General features: G+C 40.7%; 1 protein-coding gene across 3 annotated transcripts in view; it reads right to left on the reverse strand.

Moving 5' to 3' along the window:
- Positions 1-3,619: 3,619 nt before the first annotated feature.
- LIN7A (lin-7 homolog A, crumbs cell polarity complex component) overlaps positions 3,620-19,012 on the reverse strand; it is a 72,452-nt gene continuing 57,059 nt past the window's right edge. For all 3 annotated transcript variants that reach the window (XM_042850835.2, XM_024104988.3, XM_024105006.3), the window contains 2 exons: positions 7,010-7,222; positions 3,620-5,836 (listed from right to left, as the gene is read on the reverse strand). In XM_042850835.2, coding sequence (XP_042706769.1) covers positions 7,010-7,222 — 213 coding nt within the window. In that variant the 3' untranslated portion in view covers positions 3,620-5,836. The remainder of the gene's footprint in view (positions 5,837-7,009; positions 7,223-19,012) is intronic.

Raw genomic sequence — 19,012 nt, forward strand, 5'->3', positions numbered from 1 at the left:
TTCTGCTGCTGCATGTTAACAGGAAAACCACAGCACTCAACGGGCTTTGCTTGGTATGGGAAAGGAGGGCGCTGCTTTAATGAAGGTTGCAGAAGTCGAAAGACAATTGCTTACCATGGCTGTATGCAAGCCGAATTCTGTTGCCCGGCCCTGCGTCTGTGATCTCTAACACGAAAGCCGCAGGCACTCAATATAAGATGCAAAATGCGACCTTGTACCAAAATCACATGTGCTATGTAATGTGAATAGTGTTGTTCACTGTGAAAGAGTATAAGCATTGTTCTGTAAAATGTATCTTTTTAAATACTTCTCTCCCTTTTTTTCCTCCCTCCCGCAGCTGCAAATTTTTCAAGCCTCCTTCCTCCGTCCCGAAGACTATCTCAGATAAGGCGGCGAAAAAAACGCACGAGAGACAAAATGTTCTCGGAAATCATGCAATCGACCCGCGATGAAAGAGCTCATCTGAATGAGTGGAAGGACACTGTATCAAAGTACAGGAAAGATGCCAGTGAACGTGAGGACAGGAGGGACCAACGTGAGGACAGGAGGGACCAACGTGAAGAGAGGAGGGACGCTCGAGATCAGAGGTGGCAGCAGGAAGATCAGAGGAGGCAGGATGCAACGCTGGGGCTACTGTGGGATCAAACAGACACGCTCCGGCGTCTGGTGGAGCTTCAGGAATGGCAGCAGGATCACAGAGTGCTGCTGCAGCCCCTGTATAACTGCCCCTGTATAGCCATGTTCCATAGCCTCCTCACCCAGATGTGTAAGAACGCGGGGAGGGAGGCTCCTTGCACCCACCCACTCCACCCCAGTGGACAGCCCAAGCAAAAGGCTGTCATTATTTTGAACTTCTGAAGTGGCCTTTTCCTTCCCTCCTATCCTCCTCCCAAACCCCACCTGGGCTACCTTGTCAGTTCTCTCCCTGTTTATAATCAATTAATAAAGAATACATGATTTTTAAACAATAGTGACTTTATTTCCTTTGAAAGCAAGCTGTGATTGAAGGGGGGAGGGTGGTTTGCTTACAGGGAATGAGTCAATCAAGGGGGCAGGTTTTCATCAAGGAGAAACAAACAGAACTTTCACACCATAGCCTGGCCACTCATGAAACTGGTTTTCAAAGCTTCTCTGATGCACAGCGCTTCCTGGTGTGCTCTTCTAATTGCCCTGGTGTCTGGTTGCGTGTAGTCAGTGGCCAGGCGATTTGCCTCCGCCTCCCACCCTGCCATAAAAGTCTCCCCCTTACTCTCACAGAGATTGTGGAGCACACAGCAAGCAGCAATAACAATGGGAATATTGATTTGGCTGAGGTCTGAGCGAGTCCGTAACGTGTGCCAGCGACCCTTTAAATGTCCAAATGCACATTCTACCACCATTATGCACTTGCTCAGCCTGTAGTTGAACAGTTCCTGACTACTGTCCAGGCTGCCTGTGTATGGCTTCATGAGCCATGGCATTAAGGGGTAGGCTGGGTCCCCAAGGATAACTATATGCATTTCAACATCCCCAACGGTTATTTTCTGGTCTGGGAAGTAAATCCCTTGCTGTGGCCGTTTAAACAGAGTAGTATTCCTGAAGACGTGAGCGTCCTGAACCCTTCCCGGCCAGCCCACATTGATGTTGGTGAAACGTCCCTTGTGATCCACCAGTGCTTGCAGCACCATTGAAAAGTACCCCTTGCGGTTTATGTACTGGCTGCCCTGGTGCTCCAGTGCCAAGATAGGGATATGGGTTCCATCTATTGCCCCACCACAGTTAGGGAATCCCATTGCAGCAAAGCCATACACTATGATCTGCACATTTCCCAGAGTCACTACCTTTGGTAGCAGCAGCTCAGTGATTGCTTTAGCTACTTGCATCACAGCAGCCCCCACAGTAGATTTGCCCACTCCAAATTGATTCCCGACTGACTGGTAGCCCTGTGGAAGCTTGCAACGCCAGACAGCTAGCACCACTCGCTTCTCAACTGTGAGGGCTGCTCTCATCTTGGTATTCTGGTGCTTCAGGGCAGGGGAAAGCAAGTCACAAAGTTCCATGAAAGTGCCCTTATGCATGCGAAAGTTTCGCAGCCACTGGGAATCGTCCCACACCTGCAACACTATGCAGTCCCACCAGTCTGTGCTTGTTTCCCGGGCCCAGAATCAGTGTTCCACGGCTATAACCTGCTCCATTAACAGCATGATCTCCAAAGCGCCAGGGCCCGTGGTTTGAGAGAATTCTGTGTCCATGTCCTCATCACTCTTGTCGCTGCACTGCCGTAGCTGACTCCTCCTTGCCTGGTTTTTCAGGTCCTGGTTCAGCATAAACTGCACGATAACGTGCAAGGTGTTTACAATGTTCATGACTGCTGTCTTGAGCTGAGCGGGCTCCATGCTTGCCGTGGTATGGCATCTGCACTGTTCACCCAGGAAAAAAGGCGTGAAACAGTTGTCTGCTGTTGCTTTCCTGGAGGGAGGGAGAGGATGTACCCAGAACCACCCGTGACAATGTTTATTGCCCCATCAGGCATTGGGATCTCATCCCAGAATTCCAGTGGGCGGAGGAAACTGCGGGAACCATGGGATAGCTACCCACAGTGCAACGCTCCGGAAGTCAACGCTAGCCTCGGTACATGGATGCACACCGCCGAATTAATGTGCTTAGTGTGGCCGCATACACTTGACTTTATACAATCGGTTGCCAAAAATCGAATTCTGTAAACTCAGAGTAATCCCGTAGTGTAGACATACCCTCTCCAGCTAAACCCCTTCTTGCTGGCCTCTTTATATGAGGGTCAGCTAATTAAATTCCAATTCTTTCTTGGGTGCAGCAGGCCGGGCTAATGGGACAGTCAAGCCAGCTCTGGGTCACTGACCCAAAGGATGGTATCATTTATTCCTTTACAAGTATCAAGTTAGAAAAGATTTAGTGGATCTTGTACTTCAGGGGTTTTCAACATTTTTTCATTTGTAGACCCCTAAAAAAATTTTGAATGGAGGTGCAGACCCCTTTGGAAATCTTAGACATAGTCTGCAGACCCCCAGGGGTCCGTGGACCACAGGTTGAAAACCACTGGTCTAGTTCAACTCACTGTCAATACAAGGAAATGTATCTGAGGGGGCTCAAGTTATTCCTGCCAAAATCAATGAGACCTTAAACTTACTAAAGTGACTGCAGATAAAACAATTTCATACAGTAACAGCAATGAATAAAAAGGCAAACAATTAGCTATAAGAGTGGGAATGTATGAATGAGAGAGAGAGCTGTGTGCGCACTTGTAGGCTCTAGTTAAGTACATGAGAATGTGCTTAAGTGCTATGCTGAATCAAAGCTATAGATTTATGTGAAAAATGCAGAGAACATCCATAATTGAAGGTTCAGTTTTTAGGGGATGACCGATTATTGGCAGTGTGTAGAGGCTGCTGTCAGCTGTTCCAGTGATTAACTTGCTACATCTTTACAGATCCACAGTGCAGGTATGATCATTGAAATTGACCCCATAAACATAGGGTTAGAAGGGACTGCAAGGGTCATCTAGTCTAACCCCAATGATTTTTTGCCCCTTCTGTTGTAATGTACCTGTATTATACTTTTCTCTTATTTTTAAATGTTGGCAGAGACGGAGATGTTTATATTAATATGTATAAATAATTTATTGAACAATAACATATGCAAATGAATTAGATATGCTTCTCTATATAAAGACATTAATGACATTCTATTTTTTTTGGCAATTTACTATACTAACTGTCCATTCCATTAAAATCTAGATATTGTGATGAGGGGCAGGGGAGAGTTCAGAAAGAATGTAATACAGTGGTCTCACTAATCGTACTGTGTAATATTTGGTCTCTGAAAATTTACAGAGTAGTCAATGTAACTCAAATCATTATCATGTGATATAATACAGTCATATGCAGTAATAGTTCATATACTATCAATACTAATGTTTTTTTAAAAAATATAGCTTTAAAATAGATATTTCAAATGGGTACATCACAATCTTATTAAGTTAAAAAATGAAACAAAAAAACTCAAACAAAATCTTTGCACAACATAGTAAAAGAATATTCCATCTTTAACTTCTTCTGGTGGCACACTCAAGCTACTCTGTTTAAATCATGTTGTAACCAGGACCACTGGATGGAATTATTTCTAGGTATTATATTGTTCATCTGGTGCTTTAAGTATAATTTGGTTTTAAAAGCATGATTACTTTCAGCAGTTAAATATAGTAATGGAACACTGTCAAAGCTGGTGGCCAGTAGGTATTCTTTTTTAAAATCGATGCTACTAAGGTATATCCTTTTTCCCCCTGCTGTGGCTGTCTGCTCTGTATTTGATTAGATCTTATACTGAAGTGAAGGGGATCAATGATGTGAGTACTTGCAAAGAAAAGATGTAACATGTTTTGGCTTTTTTGTTACAAGGCTGCAACCAGAGCATTGTTTCAGAATAGTTCTGAGTTCCTTGTGCCCCCAACTCCAAGTGAAATCAACTGGAGTTTTCAGTATGCAAGAATTGGAGAACTTCCTTTTTGCCTCCTTTTTCTCTATGTAGGAGATATTTTTAAATGACAATAAATTGGTCACGATTTGAGGATTACGTTTTTTTTCACTTCTAAGGTAGATGATATTTTTAGCCTTCCAGCTTTGGCTGTGACTGTTCATTAATCTTTGGAAAAGTAAATGTAAACTTAAAAAGGTTCTTATATATTTTGCTTTTACATTCCAATTTGATTTGATAAAGTTCTAAACTTTAAGATCAAACTGACTTACAAGAAAATATGCCAGGAACAATTTACACTTCTTCTCCTAAATATATTAACAATGAAATACAAAATCAATTTTAAAATACAGAAAAGCTAAGATAGCTGGGTTATATTTATCACATGAATATGTGCCAAACAAAGCTTGGTCTTTTGCTAACAGTATCTTACTACATTTGTAATACATGGTAAACAAAGATCCTATTTCTGTAACAAGTACATTCTGACAATATATATTTTATGGAATAAATATACAGTTATAGTTTTCAGTTATAGATTTCAGAATAATAGCTATAATGGATACAAGCAATACCTATATTTAAAAATACGTTCTAAGATTCTCTAGCCTTACTACTAATAAAATTAAAGTAGATCTAAAACTGCCTCACTCTATTGATGCATAGTAAAATATATGGAAACATCAAGAGTAAAAAGCCAATTGCTTCTACAACTGAATACTTTATAAATATAGTAACTTGCTATTTTCAGGAAAAAAAATTGAAAATTATTATAAACTGGAAGTCAGATTAAAACAACTCTACAATATATAGTAAAAAGAGGTTATGGAGTGTGATGTGGGAGTTTGTTTTATGTTTGTGGCAACATTTTGAACAGATGCAGTTTGGCTGATGGACTACAAGTTGTTCATTTCTGGAAATAACTGCAGAGAAAGACTTCACCCTCACTAGCAGCCGATCTTGGCCTCCTTAGATATAACCCTCACTGACCAATAGGACAGAGTTTTGTTAGAATAAGGAGTGCAAGATTGGACCTTACAATGATTTATTCAGAAGCCCCAAACTTCTCTACATTTCATAGTGTTTACTTACCATACTGCTCATTAGGAATAAAGTCATAGAAATCTTGTATCTGAGACTGCACTGTACTGAAAAGCCTTATAAAGAAGGTACCAGGTGTGTTTTGGTTCTTACTAAATTATTCTTACACCACTTATTCATAACTTCTTGATAAGTTCAGTTATTGTGTTCTCTCTGTTTTCTTGTAATTGTAGGTTGGAATACTGAAGCACAGCTCCAATTGCTTGGTTACTGAATTCTTGATCTAGATTTTATTCTTGAGAATAACCTAGAATTAAACAAACAAAAAAAAACATTTCTCAGAGCTAACAAAAAGAATTGAGGGATTGGGTCACTCATATTTTCCTTCCTTTCTTTCTCCCCAACTAAGAATAACTTTAATGAGCACTATAGTACATTTAAAGATTTAGTTGGGGTGAGATTGTCTAAACTTTATTTGAAACCTTTGTGAGATTTTGCGTTTTAATATTTAATGGTTCCTGCAACAGTCCAGTTTAAGGTAGAATAACACAATTTATTACACAAAACTTAACCATTTATATCTGTAACATTAAGAGCGGAAAATAGGAATTTTGACTAAGACTCACAGAATAAGGGTCCATCAAGCAAAATTCTGATCTCACATGCAAAACCTCAGCAAAAGACTCTTGTCTAGGGGACCAAAGCAGGATACTAGCCTACAACTTGGAAGAGCTGGGTTCAAGTCCCTGCTTCACCAGAGACTTCCTGGATGACGTTGGACAAATCACTTAGCCTCTCAGTTCTCCATCTGGAAAATGGGAGTGATAGGGAAGTGCCATCTCACAGGGGTGTTGTGAGGATACATTAAAGATTGTAAGGCACTCAGATACTACAGTAACTTTGGCCATATAAGTACCCAAGCGGTGAATGGAATATTCCCTACCACAGTGGAGGTAGGATTTGCAGCTAAGCACTTTTCCAACACATTATGCAATGGAACCACAGTGGCTCTGGTGCATTTTGGGCTTTTTGTAGCTGTGAAAGGCCTGGGAAAAATTCCCCTCATATGTGTAGATGCTCTGCAGCATAGTAGTAAGGGACTGTTATATTAAGCCTAAAGCTGGTAGCAAAAAATTCTTAATTTTTACAAGAACTCTATTTTTTGGCTGATGGGAATAAAATACACTATGAGGGTGTCCAGAAAGAATACTAACTTACTGCTCAGACTCTTCCTAGTATTGCATGCTAGACTAGTATGCCAGATATTGATTTCTAGATTCAGACTTGGAAAAATAGCACCACATTTTGATGTGGCAAATCCCCTACTTGCAAAGTGCATTTTACTTGGGGTAGGGCACACTGAAATCTACCAAGTGATAAGCACTCTCTGCTCCTGTTGTGGTCGGTGCTCAGTAGCTGGTAAGAGATGATCAACCCTTCACAGGTTCGAGCCAAAAGCATGACCAATGAATAGTCTTACCTACGACATATGATTTTGCTGTGTATTCTGCTGCTGTTGCTGCTGCTGAATTAGCAGTTGCTGCTGTTGCCGGCGTCGTGCTGTCCTCAGTTTTTCAAAACGAGCCTCCATCTCTTCCAGCACTTTGGGAGTGTAGCGCACGACCAACTTGACGCTATCTTTAGCAGCCTTCAGGAGCTCCACTGCTTTTTCATGGTGCTCTCCTTCCACGCTCTGCAAGCAAGGAGAACATAGAGTTCTAAAGAAGCTGGTTTTATCCAGAGTCCTGTCCTCTTCTCATACTTGCTGTCACAGAAAGGATGTCAGTGGTTTAAGCTGTTTCCGTATTTTAAACTTTTCAAATGGTCATTGGGGGGGAAATGTAAAGGTAAATAAGACTTATGCAGGGTTGATTGATTATCTCTTTTTGCATTTTAAATTTGATGCCTGAATCATTTTTAGGTTGCATCTGAAATGTGAAAATGAGCATAATTTCTGATTCATACAAAAACTGGGGTGGGGAGAGTTTTGCAAATAATGCAAAAACAACTGAATTTAAGAAAAGCTTGTCATACCTTTCCTTGGTTACCAGATAAGAAAGTGGAATACAGGGAGTGTGAAAGCTTAACATGGGTGAGAAGTGAGCAGGTTGAGCATTTGGGAATGGCTCACTAACCTTTCATTTCTAAGGCACTGATACTGCATGGAGCTCACTGCAATATGTAAGCACCTGCTTAACGTCAAATATGCAAGCAAGCCCACTAACTTCAGAGACTACTTGTGTTTAGAAGTTAATGGGACTGCTCACATGCATAATCGCATCCTTTGCTGAACGGGAGTTAGTATCACAAGTGCAGACCCCTTTCAGTAGTGACTGTTTGGTAGCCTATGCAAAATGAGCTGGTGCTCTCCATCCAGTTAGTAGCAGACAGGCATATGTGCTGCAATGTCCACTTAACTGCATCTGCAAGAGTAAACCAGGAGGCCAAGGGGTAAGTGATGAACTGGGACCTTAGTTTCCATAATCTACACATGAGCATGTACATAATCCTCCTCATGCAAGTAGACACCTTGAACTCTAAGTCTTGCTCATGTGAGTGCAGAGTGATGCGTATATTTAAGTGTTTGCAAGATCATAAACTAGCCCAGGAGTCGGCAACCTTTCACAAGTGGTTTGCCGAGTCTTCATTTATTCACTTTAATTTAAGGTTTCACGTGCCAGTAATACATGTTAATGTTTTTTAGAAGGTCTCTTTCTATAAGTCTATATATTATATAACTAAACTATTATTGTATTGTAAAATAAATAGGGTTTTCAAAATGTTTAAAAAGCTTCATTTAAAATTAAATTAAAATGTAGATCTTATGCCGCCGGCCCGCTCAGCCCGTTGCTGGTCTGGGGTTCTGTTCACCTAGGCCTGCAGCGGGCTGAGCGGGGCCTGTGGCCGGGACCCCAGACCGGCAATGGGGTGAACGGCTCAGCCCACTGCCACTCAGGGGTTCCATCCGCCGGCTCCTACCAGCCGGGATCCTGGCTGCTGGACCCGCTCAGCCTGCTGCTGGTCTGGGGTCCCAGCCCTGCCCACATACAGTGGGTACCTACCTTCTCCCTGGTTCTGGCCCATTCTCTTCCTCTGTCTCTGCACTGAGCTGAGGGCGGGAGTGCACTGTGCACAGGACTGGGGGTGAAGGAGCAGGCTGGGGGTTGGAGTGTAGGGTCTGGCCAGGAGCTAGAATGAGGGAGGGGGCTCAGGGTTGGGGTTTGGGTGTGGAGCATTTACCTGGGCAGCCTCCATTTGGTGCGAAGGGTGCAGGTGGGAATGTGGGGGTGGTGGTGCAGGAGTGTGTGGGGGGGTGCATGGAGTGTGGGGGGCTGGGTATGTGGGGGGTGCAAGAGTCAGGGCTGGGGTCATGGGGTGTGTGTGAAAGAGTCAAGCAGAGGGCTGGGTGTGTGTGTGTGTGTGGGGGGGGTACAGGGCTCAGGGCAGGGGTGTGTGGGGCGCAGGGCTCCGGGCACGGGCCTGGGGGGTGTGCGGGGCTCAGGGCAGAGGGCTGTGTGTGTGTGAGGGGGGGTCAGGGCAGAGGGCTGGGGGTGTAGGCTAGAATCATGGGGTGCTCACAGCAGGGGGCTGGAGGGGATATGCCCCTATCCCACCACCCCCTTTCCCAAGGGCCTGCCCCCACTTCTTCTCTGCCTCTGCTAGGAGCAGCGAGCATGCTGACTCCACTCCTTCCCCCCCCTCCCTTGCAAGGGCCATCAGCTGATCGGCCAGCAGGGAGGGAGGGACGGAGAGGAGGAGGAGGGGCAGGAACCCAGCATACTGTGGGAAGAGGCAGGGGAGCCAGCAGGACCAAGCTTCTGCCCCCTGCTCCCATGGGAGGGGGTGGGGGGGGGCAGAGAAGAGTGGGCCGGGCCGGGCAGGGCTGATCAGGATTTTTAATGGCACGCTGCTGCCTGCCGGGACACGTGTGCCATAGGTTGCCGACCCCTGAACTAGCCTATCACACCCAAGAGGTCACATTCTCCCCCGTCACAGGGTTTCAGAGCCCAGGCTCCAGCTCCAGCCTGAACGTCTGCACTGCAGTTTTATAGCCCTGAAGCGCTAGACCTGCAAGCCCAAGTCAGCTGACCTGGGCTCTGACACTAGGTGCTTCAGGTTTTTTTTATCAGTGTAGACATACCCTTGTGCTAAGCCACATTTATGCTGGACTTAACTGTGTCTGAAAACAGAATTTGAATTTGGTTTTAAAAATACTGCAGTTCTAGCTAAACTCTGCAGTACCAGACTGGCTTTGAGTATGGTGGTGTATGTGTGTTGATATTGAAAAAAATAAAAAGGTGTGTGGTTGCGGTGGAGAGGGGGTGGCACAAGTGTAGGTGAGACAAATTCATGGTTTGTGAAATTCAAACATTTAAAATATATCATGCACGTGAAAGAGAAATGGTTTTCTGACTTTTTATGATATATGAAGGTGGCTTTTTAGTTACTATTCTGTTCGGATTTTTACCCTGGTTTCCTGGAAGACCGTAAGGGTAAGTGGAGAACTCTGATATCTATGGGTACGTCTATACTTACCTCCGGGTCCGGCGGTAAGCAATCGATCTTCTGGGATCGATCCCGGAAGTGCTCACCGTCGACACCGGTACTCCTGCTCGGCGAGAGGAGTACGCAGAGTCGACGGGGGAGAGAGCCTGCCGCATGTGGACCCGCGGTAAGTTCGAACTAAGATAGTTCAACGTAGCTGAAGTTGCGTATCTTAGTTCGAAGTGGGGGGTTAGTGTGGATCAGCCCTCAGATTTGAAACCTAACTGAGAGAAGTTGCAGGCTTTTTGTTTTTTGTAATTCAGACTATTTAAAACTATTGTTTTTGTTAACACCCATTTAACTCAAATATACAACAGACAATTCAGAGGAAAGCTCTTTTGCTAGAGATTGAAGACCTCCTTCAATTAAGAGCCAAGAACCCACATCTTTGGATTCTTCAGAAAAAACAGGGGAGATGAGACAACATTACTGACATTTCTAAGCTTAAAAAAATGTAGACATTTTGTTCAAGTTTTTTCTATATACAATTGCACACAAAAGGAGACTAACCCAAAGTCCATCTCCTGACCCACCTACCACTGAAGTCAACTTTAAAAAGCAGCTTCCAGTGTCTCATTTCCCACCAGCTTCCTTGGAACATAGGCTTGAGCACAGTAAATCCTCTTTACTGACTGCTTCTCAATATGTAGTTATCTATTCCTTTTCCATTTCCTATAATTCCCTATCCCGCTTTTCCCCAAATGCCCCCTTCCTTCTCTTTCTTTCAGTTCTGAATTCTAGATTTCTAATCCTCACAAGAAGTGATATTCAGTCCTTGGAACAAATGATTGATAACGCCTATTTGTGAGAGAAAGCAAGGTCTTCTGTCAATGAGGTTTGAAATAGTCCCTCAAAAGTGGTACTTTATCTAACTTTATTTGTGGTAGAGTACAGAGGAAAAGAAAGGCATGAGGGAGAAAACATACATACTGAAGGATCTCAGGGCCCTGATTAAGGGCAAAATTCTCTTGTCAGATCAGTACATACCCTTTCTCTCAAAAATGACTTGCATTAAGTGATATCTGCTGTGAAATGAAACATACTCCCAAATGTGCTTAATTTCTGATTTGTATGTTTACATTGTTTTTAAATAGTAGGTCTTCAAAAGCAGAGGTGATTTCTCTGAAAGATGTTTTTCATTTTTTCCCCACTAAATTGCTTGACTGGAGTGTATTTCAGGAGTACAAATTGTTCCACACATTAGGTGGAATGGTGGAATTCTATAATGATAGATGATTGTCATATACGTTCCAACAAACAAAAGTGTCTCAGTGCAAAAACCTTACAACCAAGATCTTCATGTGGATTGTAGACCATTTTTAAATGAATGTTTTTTTCATAAAAGAAAAGAAATCAAAGCTTTGCCATATAGTATATTGAGGCAATTGTGTATCGTGCTATTTAAAAGGAAACTATGCCCATATGCCACAAATCTCCAAAGAGAAGAGGCAGCACTGATAAAAGTCTAATATTGCAAGAATACGTTGGCATCATTTTAGGAACGTCCGAAATTAGAAGACAATTTTGCTTATTTTTGTCACTTCTAATAGATTGTGAACACTGTGTGTAACAGATCAGAACAAATATGAATTGCTTCTGCTGTGGCACACTGAGATAGAACTATCAAGGCAGAAGATGCCAAAAGCAGGCTCATGACATGACTTGACTTCAATGAAATGTGTAACACAATCAATACTGTTTGTCCTCTAACCTCTTGCTGGCAGCAAACGTAACTTTATATAGGGTCCAGCACAGGAGTTACATCAACAACATATCTGGAAAATACTGTCCCAAACAAGGAATAAACTTTTAGATTAACTGATGGGACATAAGTATTTCAGAAATGTGAACATGCTTCAGAAAACATTATATTTATATTCAAAGTTGGGGGGATGATAATTATCATTTCAGGTGCTAAAATGATGAGGTAGGCTCAGGGGTGAAAGTAACTTAAATGACTTACCGGTATGCAGGGTGGCTGGGAGCCACGGGCCCTTTAAATCGTGATTTAAAAGGGTCCTGGGGCAGCTGCCCCTTTTGCCCCCTTTCCCCCCATCAGTGGCCTGCCGGTACAGTCGACACTTTCTTGCCGGTACGCTGTATCGGACCGTACCAGCTTCCTTTCACCTCTGTAGGCCATTCTGTATTTGGCAGCCAGAGTGAGACGGAACCTTCAACTAACTAACAAACTAGCTTCAGATGCATGACCATATGGTTTCTGAAGCACAGATTTTCTAAATCTCTTCCATAACCCTCCCACTGCAAGATCTTAAAATAGTATTAAAGTTATGTGACAGAGTACACTTTTTTTAGTTGTTGTGATTATGAGAATATAAATCTGCTGAACATACAGAGCTAAATGAAAGTAATTTGCAAAAAATAGAATTCCACTATAAATACTTGAAAAATTATTAGGTGAGCATGTGTCTAATGCGCAAAACAATCAGAGCTCAAATGGAAAACAATATATGAATAGGGTATTTTAAAATTTATTTGAAAGATAATTTGCATGTAAAAACTAAAAATTTGCTTAGGTGTGTTGTGGTTTGATTTTTCAAAAGCTATCTATTTATTTTAATAAACCCGTAGGGTGTACTGAATTCCATCAGAGGAGAAGCTGGCTTATTGTGCTAGCTATATAATAAATCACTAATATGTGACATGGTCACATTGATCACTGTAAAGTGACTTCTGTTCTTGAAACTAACCACATGCAACTCTGCATCCTTCTGCATGTCACTTTCTTCCTAACGAATTATGGTCAATATGAATCGGCATCAGCATTGGGCACCCATAGCAATTAACACTGTCTATATTTGCTGAGCAGCATATTTTTACTTCACTGCTGTTATTTATAATAGGCAGTAAAGCACATGGCAAGTAGAATATCTGAACTTGTATGCAATTATTTAAGTATAAAACATGTATTTTGTTTTTAAAGGGGATGGATGGTTACAGATGGTGCAGTAAAGCAATTGTGATTGTGCCCGTGTAATGGATTCAACAAGATTGTGTACTTCCACTTCTCAAACCACTTACAAAACTTGACTGCAATTCATAACTGCTCATTTTTGGCATTTCACCCCTCCCCGTTTATATAAAGTCCTCCAGCTTAAGGGCTTGATACTGCTCCCAGTCTAGTCAATGGGAAAACTCCCATTGACTTGAATGGTGCAGGATAAAGACATAAGCTCTCAAACAAAATAAGGAAGGTGAAACTACAAAAGACAAAGTAAACAATTATGCTACTAAGTATGGAGCTTGCTCCTATCACAGACCTGAGTTCAGGTATTATCAACCAAAGCTAAGTTAAAGGTGAGTTTGGTTGCATCCAACACCATTACTGCACTTGGTTTTAATGCATCTGTGCCTGCTGTCACTCTTAAATTCATAACAGTTTGGCCAGAAGGGACCACTAGATCATCTAGTCTGACCTCCTGTATACCACAGGCAATTAAATATCACTCAGTGACCCCTGTGTCAAGCCCAATAACCTATGTTTAATTAAAGCATAACATGTGTTTGTATGCCCAGTGTTATCTGAGGGACTGCTCACCAACACACCCTCTAATAAAGAACACCATATGCCAGTGCTGCTTGCTGAATAAAAGGCTGTGATACTACTTAACACCCAACCTGGCTTCCTCCCTCTTTGTTTAACAACTTAAGAACAGCAAAGAGAAGGATATTCAGAATACACATTTAATTTTTTTTTTATCTTGCAGCATTGGCAGGTGCTATCAAGCAGAATAAAAGTAAAAGACCTACTGTAGAGATAACAATAGGTAAAGGAATTGCAGATATTATACAGGAAAGCACTGTCATTACTATACCCAGGCGCATATAATTATAGTCAAAAATCCCCTACTCAATTGCAGACAAGGAAAAGGAATCTGATTACTGGGCAAGCAGGCAAAGTGAGAGTAGTATTCCTATTTGAGGTCTGTAAGTACAGATGCTGGATGAGAATTAGTTCTTGTATACTTATGCTGTATCCCCTGCAATATCTGACTAACAGTAGCTATGCGATAAAACCATAACCAGTGCCAGATATGGACAGCTACCTCTGTGGCATGGCTGAGCCATCTGCAGGGCTTATTGCATACAATGCCCTTTTCTTGGGAAAAGAATACATTACTCCCCTGCACACTGATAAGTATTTCTTTTAAAGTTCTGGTGAGACAATTTAAGCAACACCAACCAGTCATGCTAGGATAAGTAATACAGGTTCTGAACACGCAGCCCTAGTTTTATGTTGATAATTATAAAGTTGGAAAACCACCAACATATGAACATAAGCAAGCTGCTGATATTTCATTTTCATCTCATGTACCACTGCTGATCCATCTGTTATACTGCACCTGCTGTATATTATTGCTTTATCTCAGATGCAGGTGACCTGTTCACAGCAAACAATAGGTTAGCAAAACTTAGCTTTTTTGCTTCTGATCTCAAGTTGTCTGTGAAAAGATCACTACTTCCATATTATTTATTGTTTTGAAATTATTCTAGAAATGTTTTGTGTGGGTATAATCAGCCGCTGGATGGCTTGTGAATTGTTAGCAACAGGTATTGTTTCAAGTTTTCACATTTATAATTGAAAATAGAGGGTTTTTTTCATTAGACATGGATCACAGATATGTTTGTCTCACCTCTCCAGATGAGCATAACTGTTAGATTCAGGTTTCTCGTGTGCATACTTGAAATGGTGAATTTGACATTTGTTTTCTGCAATATTAGCTTAATATTTTTTCCAGCGCACATTCTTGCAAGTAAACTTCCGCAGGCTGTTCACAAAGAGGTGAGACTATAGTCAAAGCAAATGCATTTTAAAATTTGATGGTTCACCTATTTTTACAATATTTGTCCAGCTGTAATTGAAAGAAAAAATCTTTCCAATTAAGTCTGTTGGTCAATTAGAATACTTAATTTCCTTTTACCTGTATTTTTCCCTTCATTGGTTGGCAGTGATGCTAAATATCAATAAGATTATTTGATTTACCTCCAACCTGTGAAGTTCAAGTAACTTATTTGGTTAAATAGTCAACTAGAATTTGTGAAGTTGATCTCTGTAGTAGCTCTTCTTTTATTTATGGAATCATATTTTTTCCTCCTAGTGCATAGGGATGGTCGGCAAAATTTTCACTATTTCCAAAAATGGGGACAAAACTGAGACCTTTAGACATTTTCACACTCAAAAACATGGACGGACACACACACACACACACACACACACCCCTAGCATAGTCTGGTGGTTAGGACACTCACCTGGGATGTGGGAGATCAGGATTCAAGTTTCTGTTCCAAATGGGACAAAGCCAGGACTTGAACCTGGGTTTCCCACATCCCATGTTGTGTCCTACCCCGAAGGCTATTGGCTATTCTCTTGTTCGTTGTTTGTTTGTTTTTTTAACTAGAAATTCCCATCCTTGACTTGAGAACATTCCCGACAAAAGTTTCATCACAACGACTATGTTCCCACAATACAGTTCCGTTTCAATGAATCGTCATTTTCCAATTGAAAAACATTTAGTCAAGAAAATTCCCAACCAGTTCTAGTTGCTGATACTTTACTATTCTTTACAGTCTTGCCATGAACAGAAAATTAAGCTGAACACTCTTATATTTCAAGCTTATTATGAACCATTTTTGGGTGTGATCCTATGTCTCTTTCATAGGGAGGTGCATAAGGAATATAGGATTACAGTTTTTTGTACAGTGTTTTCAGACAGAAGCATGCTATTGGAGTGTGCCATACTATTTTAATATTTTACAAAAATCTTACTGACATTTCACCTCTGCCTCATGGATTTTAATGGGGCTGTGCAAAGGGCAAGGAAGTAACAGAATACTTAGCTTTATGCCACAATGACTTCATGCTTTATGATGATTGACTCCTATTCTGAGGACAAAGATTATAATACAAAGATAATACACTGTAATATTTATGAGGCAATTGTAAGAAGAATAAGAAATAGTGTAATCCTAACTCATCATTAAGTCTTCAGACTGTTAGAAAATTCTTTTAAAAGGGATAAATTCTGCCCAGGGACTCAATGTTGTCACTTTGAAAAACTGCAGTGCAATAATTTTATTCGTCTCCTGGTATACCACACATAGGAGAAGTGCAACAAATATGTGATAAGAAGTTATGGGGAGATCTGAGGGCAGAACTGGTCCCAAAGACACTCAGGCCTGATTTTTCTCCTCTCCATTCCAGTTTCCCTGTTTGGAGTCCAGAGTGAAACTATTGCAAATCAGTCAGTCTGAAAGTGACTGAAAAGTACAGTAACTATGTAAAATGACACCTTTTTACTTTACACATCTGCTCCCTGTATGTATTTACCAGGGTGGATTTGATATAAATCAAATTCATTAACCAGGAAGACTCAATTTAATCCTGGATTTTTACATAAAAGTGCATTCTTGTTGGTTGTTATAACCTTAATACACATTCTTCACAACTCAGAGATAGATGTAGGTTTCATTTTTAGAAGGTATACACTATACATTTTTAAAGTGCTTTTATTTTGAAAACTTTTCAGATTAGTTTTACAGCTATATCAAAATGAATTATTGTTTGGTTATTTCATTTACCAAAGGTAACTGAAGCAGATATTTATGAAGTCATTGGGAGGTGAACTATCTTCAATTCAACAGGTTAATCATTAATATTTGGAGGATTTTCTTGCCATGCTGTATTAGGAGGAGAACATCACCAGACAGACATTTAAATTGTTTTATTTAACTAAAACAACGTTATGTATTCTGGACTTTTTCTTCAACAGCAAACATATAATATTTTAACAAAACAAGCATATGAACTTTTGAATTATTTTAACATGAAGTTTTTTAAAATCAGGTTTGTTTCTGTTAAAATTGTTTTTAACTAAAATAGTTAAATGAAATATTTAAAAAAATGTATTAAATCGACTATGTCAGCCAGGTCAACATGAGAAACTTAAAATATTGGCTTCTGTAGCTAACTCAGTCATCTTCACCTTCATTTTCCTGTTTGTTCATAATCTGGAAAAGAAAAACAAGCTTTCCTGCTTTTTCAGGACCCAAACGATTTCTCAATTTGGAATGAATTAGTCCAAAGGAAGAAAATATTCTTTCTACACCGGCAGAAGAAGCTACTGCTGTTAAAAGTGAGATTTATCACTTCAACAGTCTCTGAATCCAAGTGCTTAAGTGACTTCCACCAGTTTACTGGTGTGACTTTCTTTAACACATCATCAGCAAACATATATTTCTTGAATGGTTCACCCTTAGCCCTGAAGTTTATTATAGTTGGCATTATGGAGGGAGGATTGCTGGATGTCCATGTCATAGCCAAATCCTCTTCTTCAGCCGTTAAGGTTTGACTCTGGTACCGAGAATTGAGAATATTTGCAAGAAAATGAGCTGGAGATAGTGCTTGTCCCATTTGTTTTTTTTTAATGCTTGTAATTTAACTCTGCCGTTGCATATTTCTCTTTTAAAGGTCTCACTCAGTTCCTTCCAAATTTCAATAGCATCAGCAATAAAACAGCTATTTCCCTGTATTTTGTTCAAGGCTACAGAAATAGGCATCACGGTACTCAACGTATGTTCAACATGTCTCTTAAGCCCAATGTTGAGAACTTTGGCTGTGTCAGTGCCATCTATTTTTTTCATGATCTTGTTCACAAACTGTCATCAGATTAGGCCAGTTCTTGATACAGTGCTCAAAATAGTCCACTACTGAGTTCCATCACACGTCTTGTGGGAGAGTTAGCTTGGTTCCTCCCACTTTTTTCAGAACAGCTGCTGCAAAGTGGTTGTTACGGAAGTATTTTGCAATTTCAACAACATTAGCCTTTATTTCTGGAACACTGAAGTCTTTGGCTAAGAGGTGCATCACATGAGCAATGCAACCATATGTTATTAGCTTGGGACTCTTCTAAATTTCTTCTCATCTTGGATAAATTTGCAGCATTGTCTGTGACCAAGTTGCATACTAGACATTTAAATTTTTTTTCTCCATCCATCAAGACTCAGGTTAACAATTTCACCCTCTAGACCTTTTTCACACTGCTCAATTTCTCTTTCATACACTTTATCCAGCAATTTGCCTGCGACATCTGCTCTGTTGGGTGGACTGTATCCTGGTCTTAATGACTGAACCATGTTAATGAAGTGTGGGTTCTCAATCATACAGAAAGGAGAGTTTGTTGCATAAACAAGCCAGGCAATTTTTTCATATATTACCTCTTTTTGTAGTCTGCTGGTTCTTATCACAAACTTATCTATGGCTGTTTCTGGATGATGGAGATTTTTTTTCTTTTTGCTACAGGTATTATACTGTGGCTATGTGACATACGTGATGTGACTGAAACACTATCATTGGTGATAACTCTGAAACTATAGGAAATGACGGTGATCTTGAAGGTGAATAGTCTTCAGAATCCTGTATGTTGAGTGTGGATTCTCCTAAACAAAATAAATCAATGCAGATATTTAATTATTATTACCATACTGCTCATGGTATTACTCATTGCATTCACTGACATGCAGTACTACTTTAAAGGTGAAATTATAAAAGGAAGATCTGCCTATTTCAGTTATATTTTTTTATCACAATTGCATCTAAAATGATAGTATCATAGAGTAACAACTATATTTTTTGCTCAAACATGAGAATTCAAGAATAGTCCAGAAGGAAGACAAGCAGTCCTTAAGAAAGAAGTATGAAATAAAAAAGTTTACCAACCTGAAGATCCTGCATGTTCAGACATGTTCCTTTCATCATCATCTTCCACGCAGCTTTCTCCTGACCAGGAACACTTCTCATGATGATGTTTCATTCGGGCAACCAGGCCTTACATTTCTTTCTTGCACTGTTTGCATTTTGCACGCATGCCTGTCTTACCCACAGGTAGAGGAACTTAATTAAAATATTCCCAAACTGGGTCTC

Source organism: Chrysemys picta, chromosome 1, assembly GCF_011386835.1.
Source record: "Chrysemys picta bellii isolate R12L10 chromosome 1, ASM1138683v2, whole genome shotgun sequence".
Lineage (NCBI taxonomy): Eukaryota > Metazoa > Chordata > Testudines > Emydidae > Chrysemys > Chrysemys picta.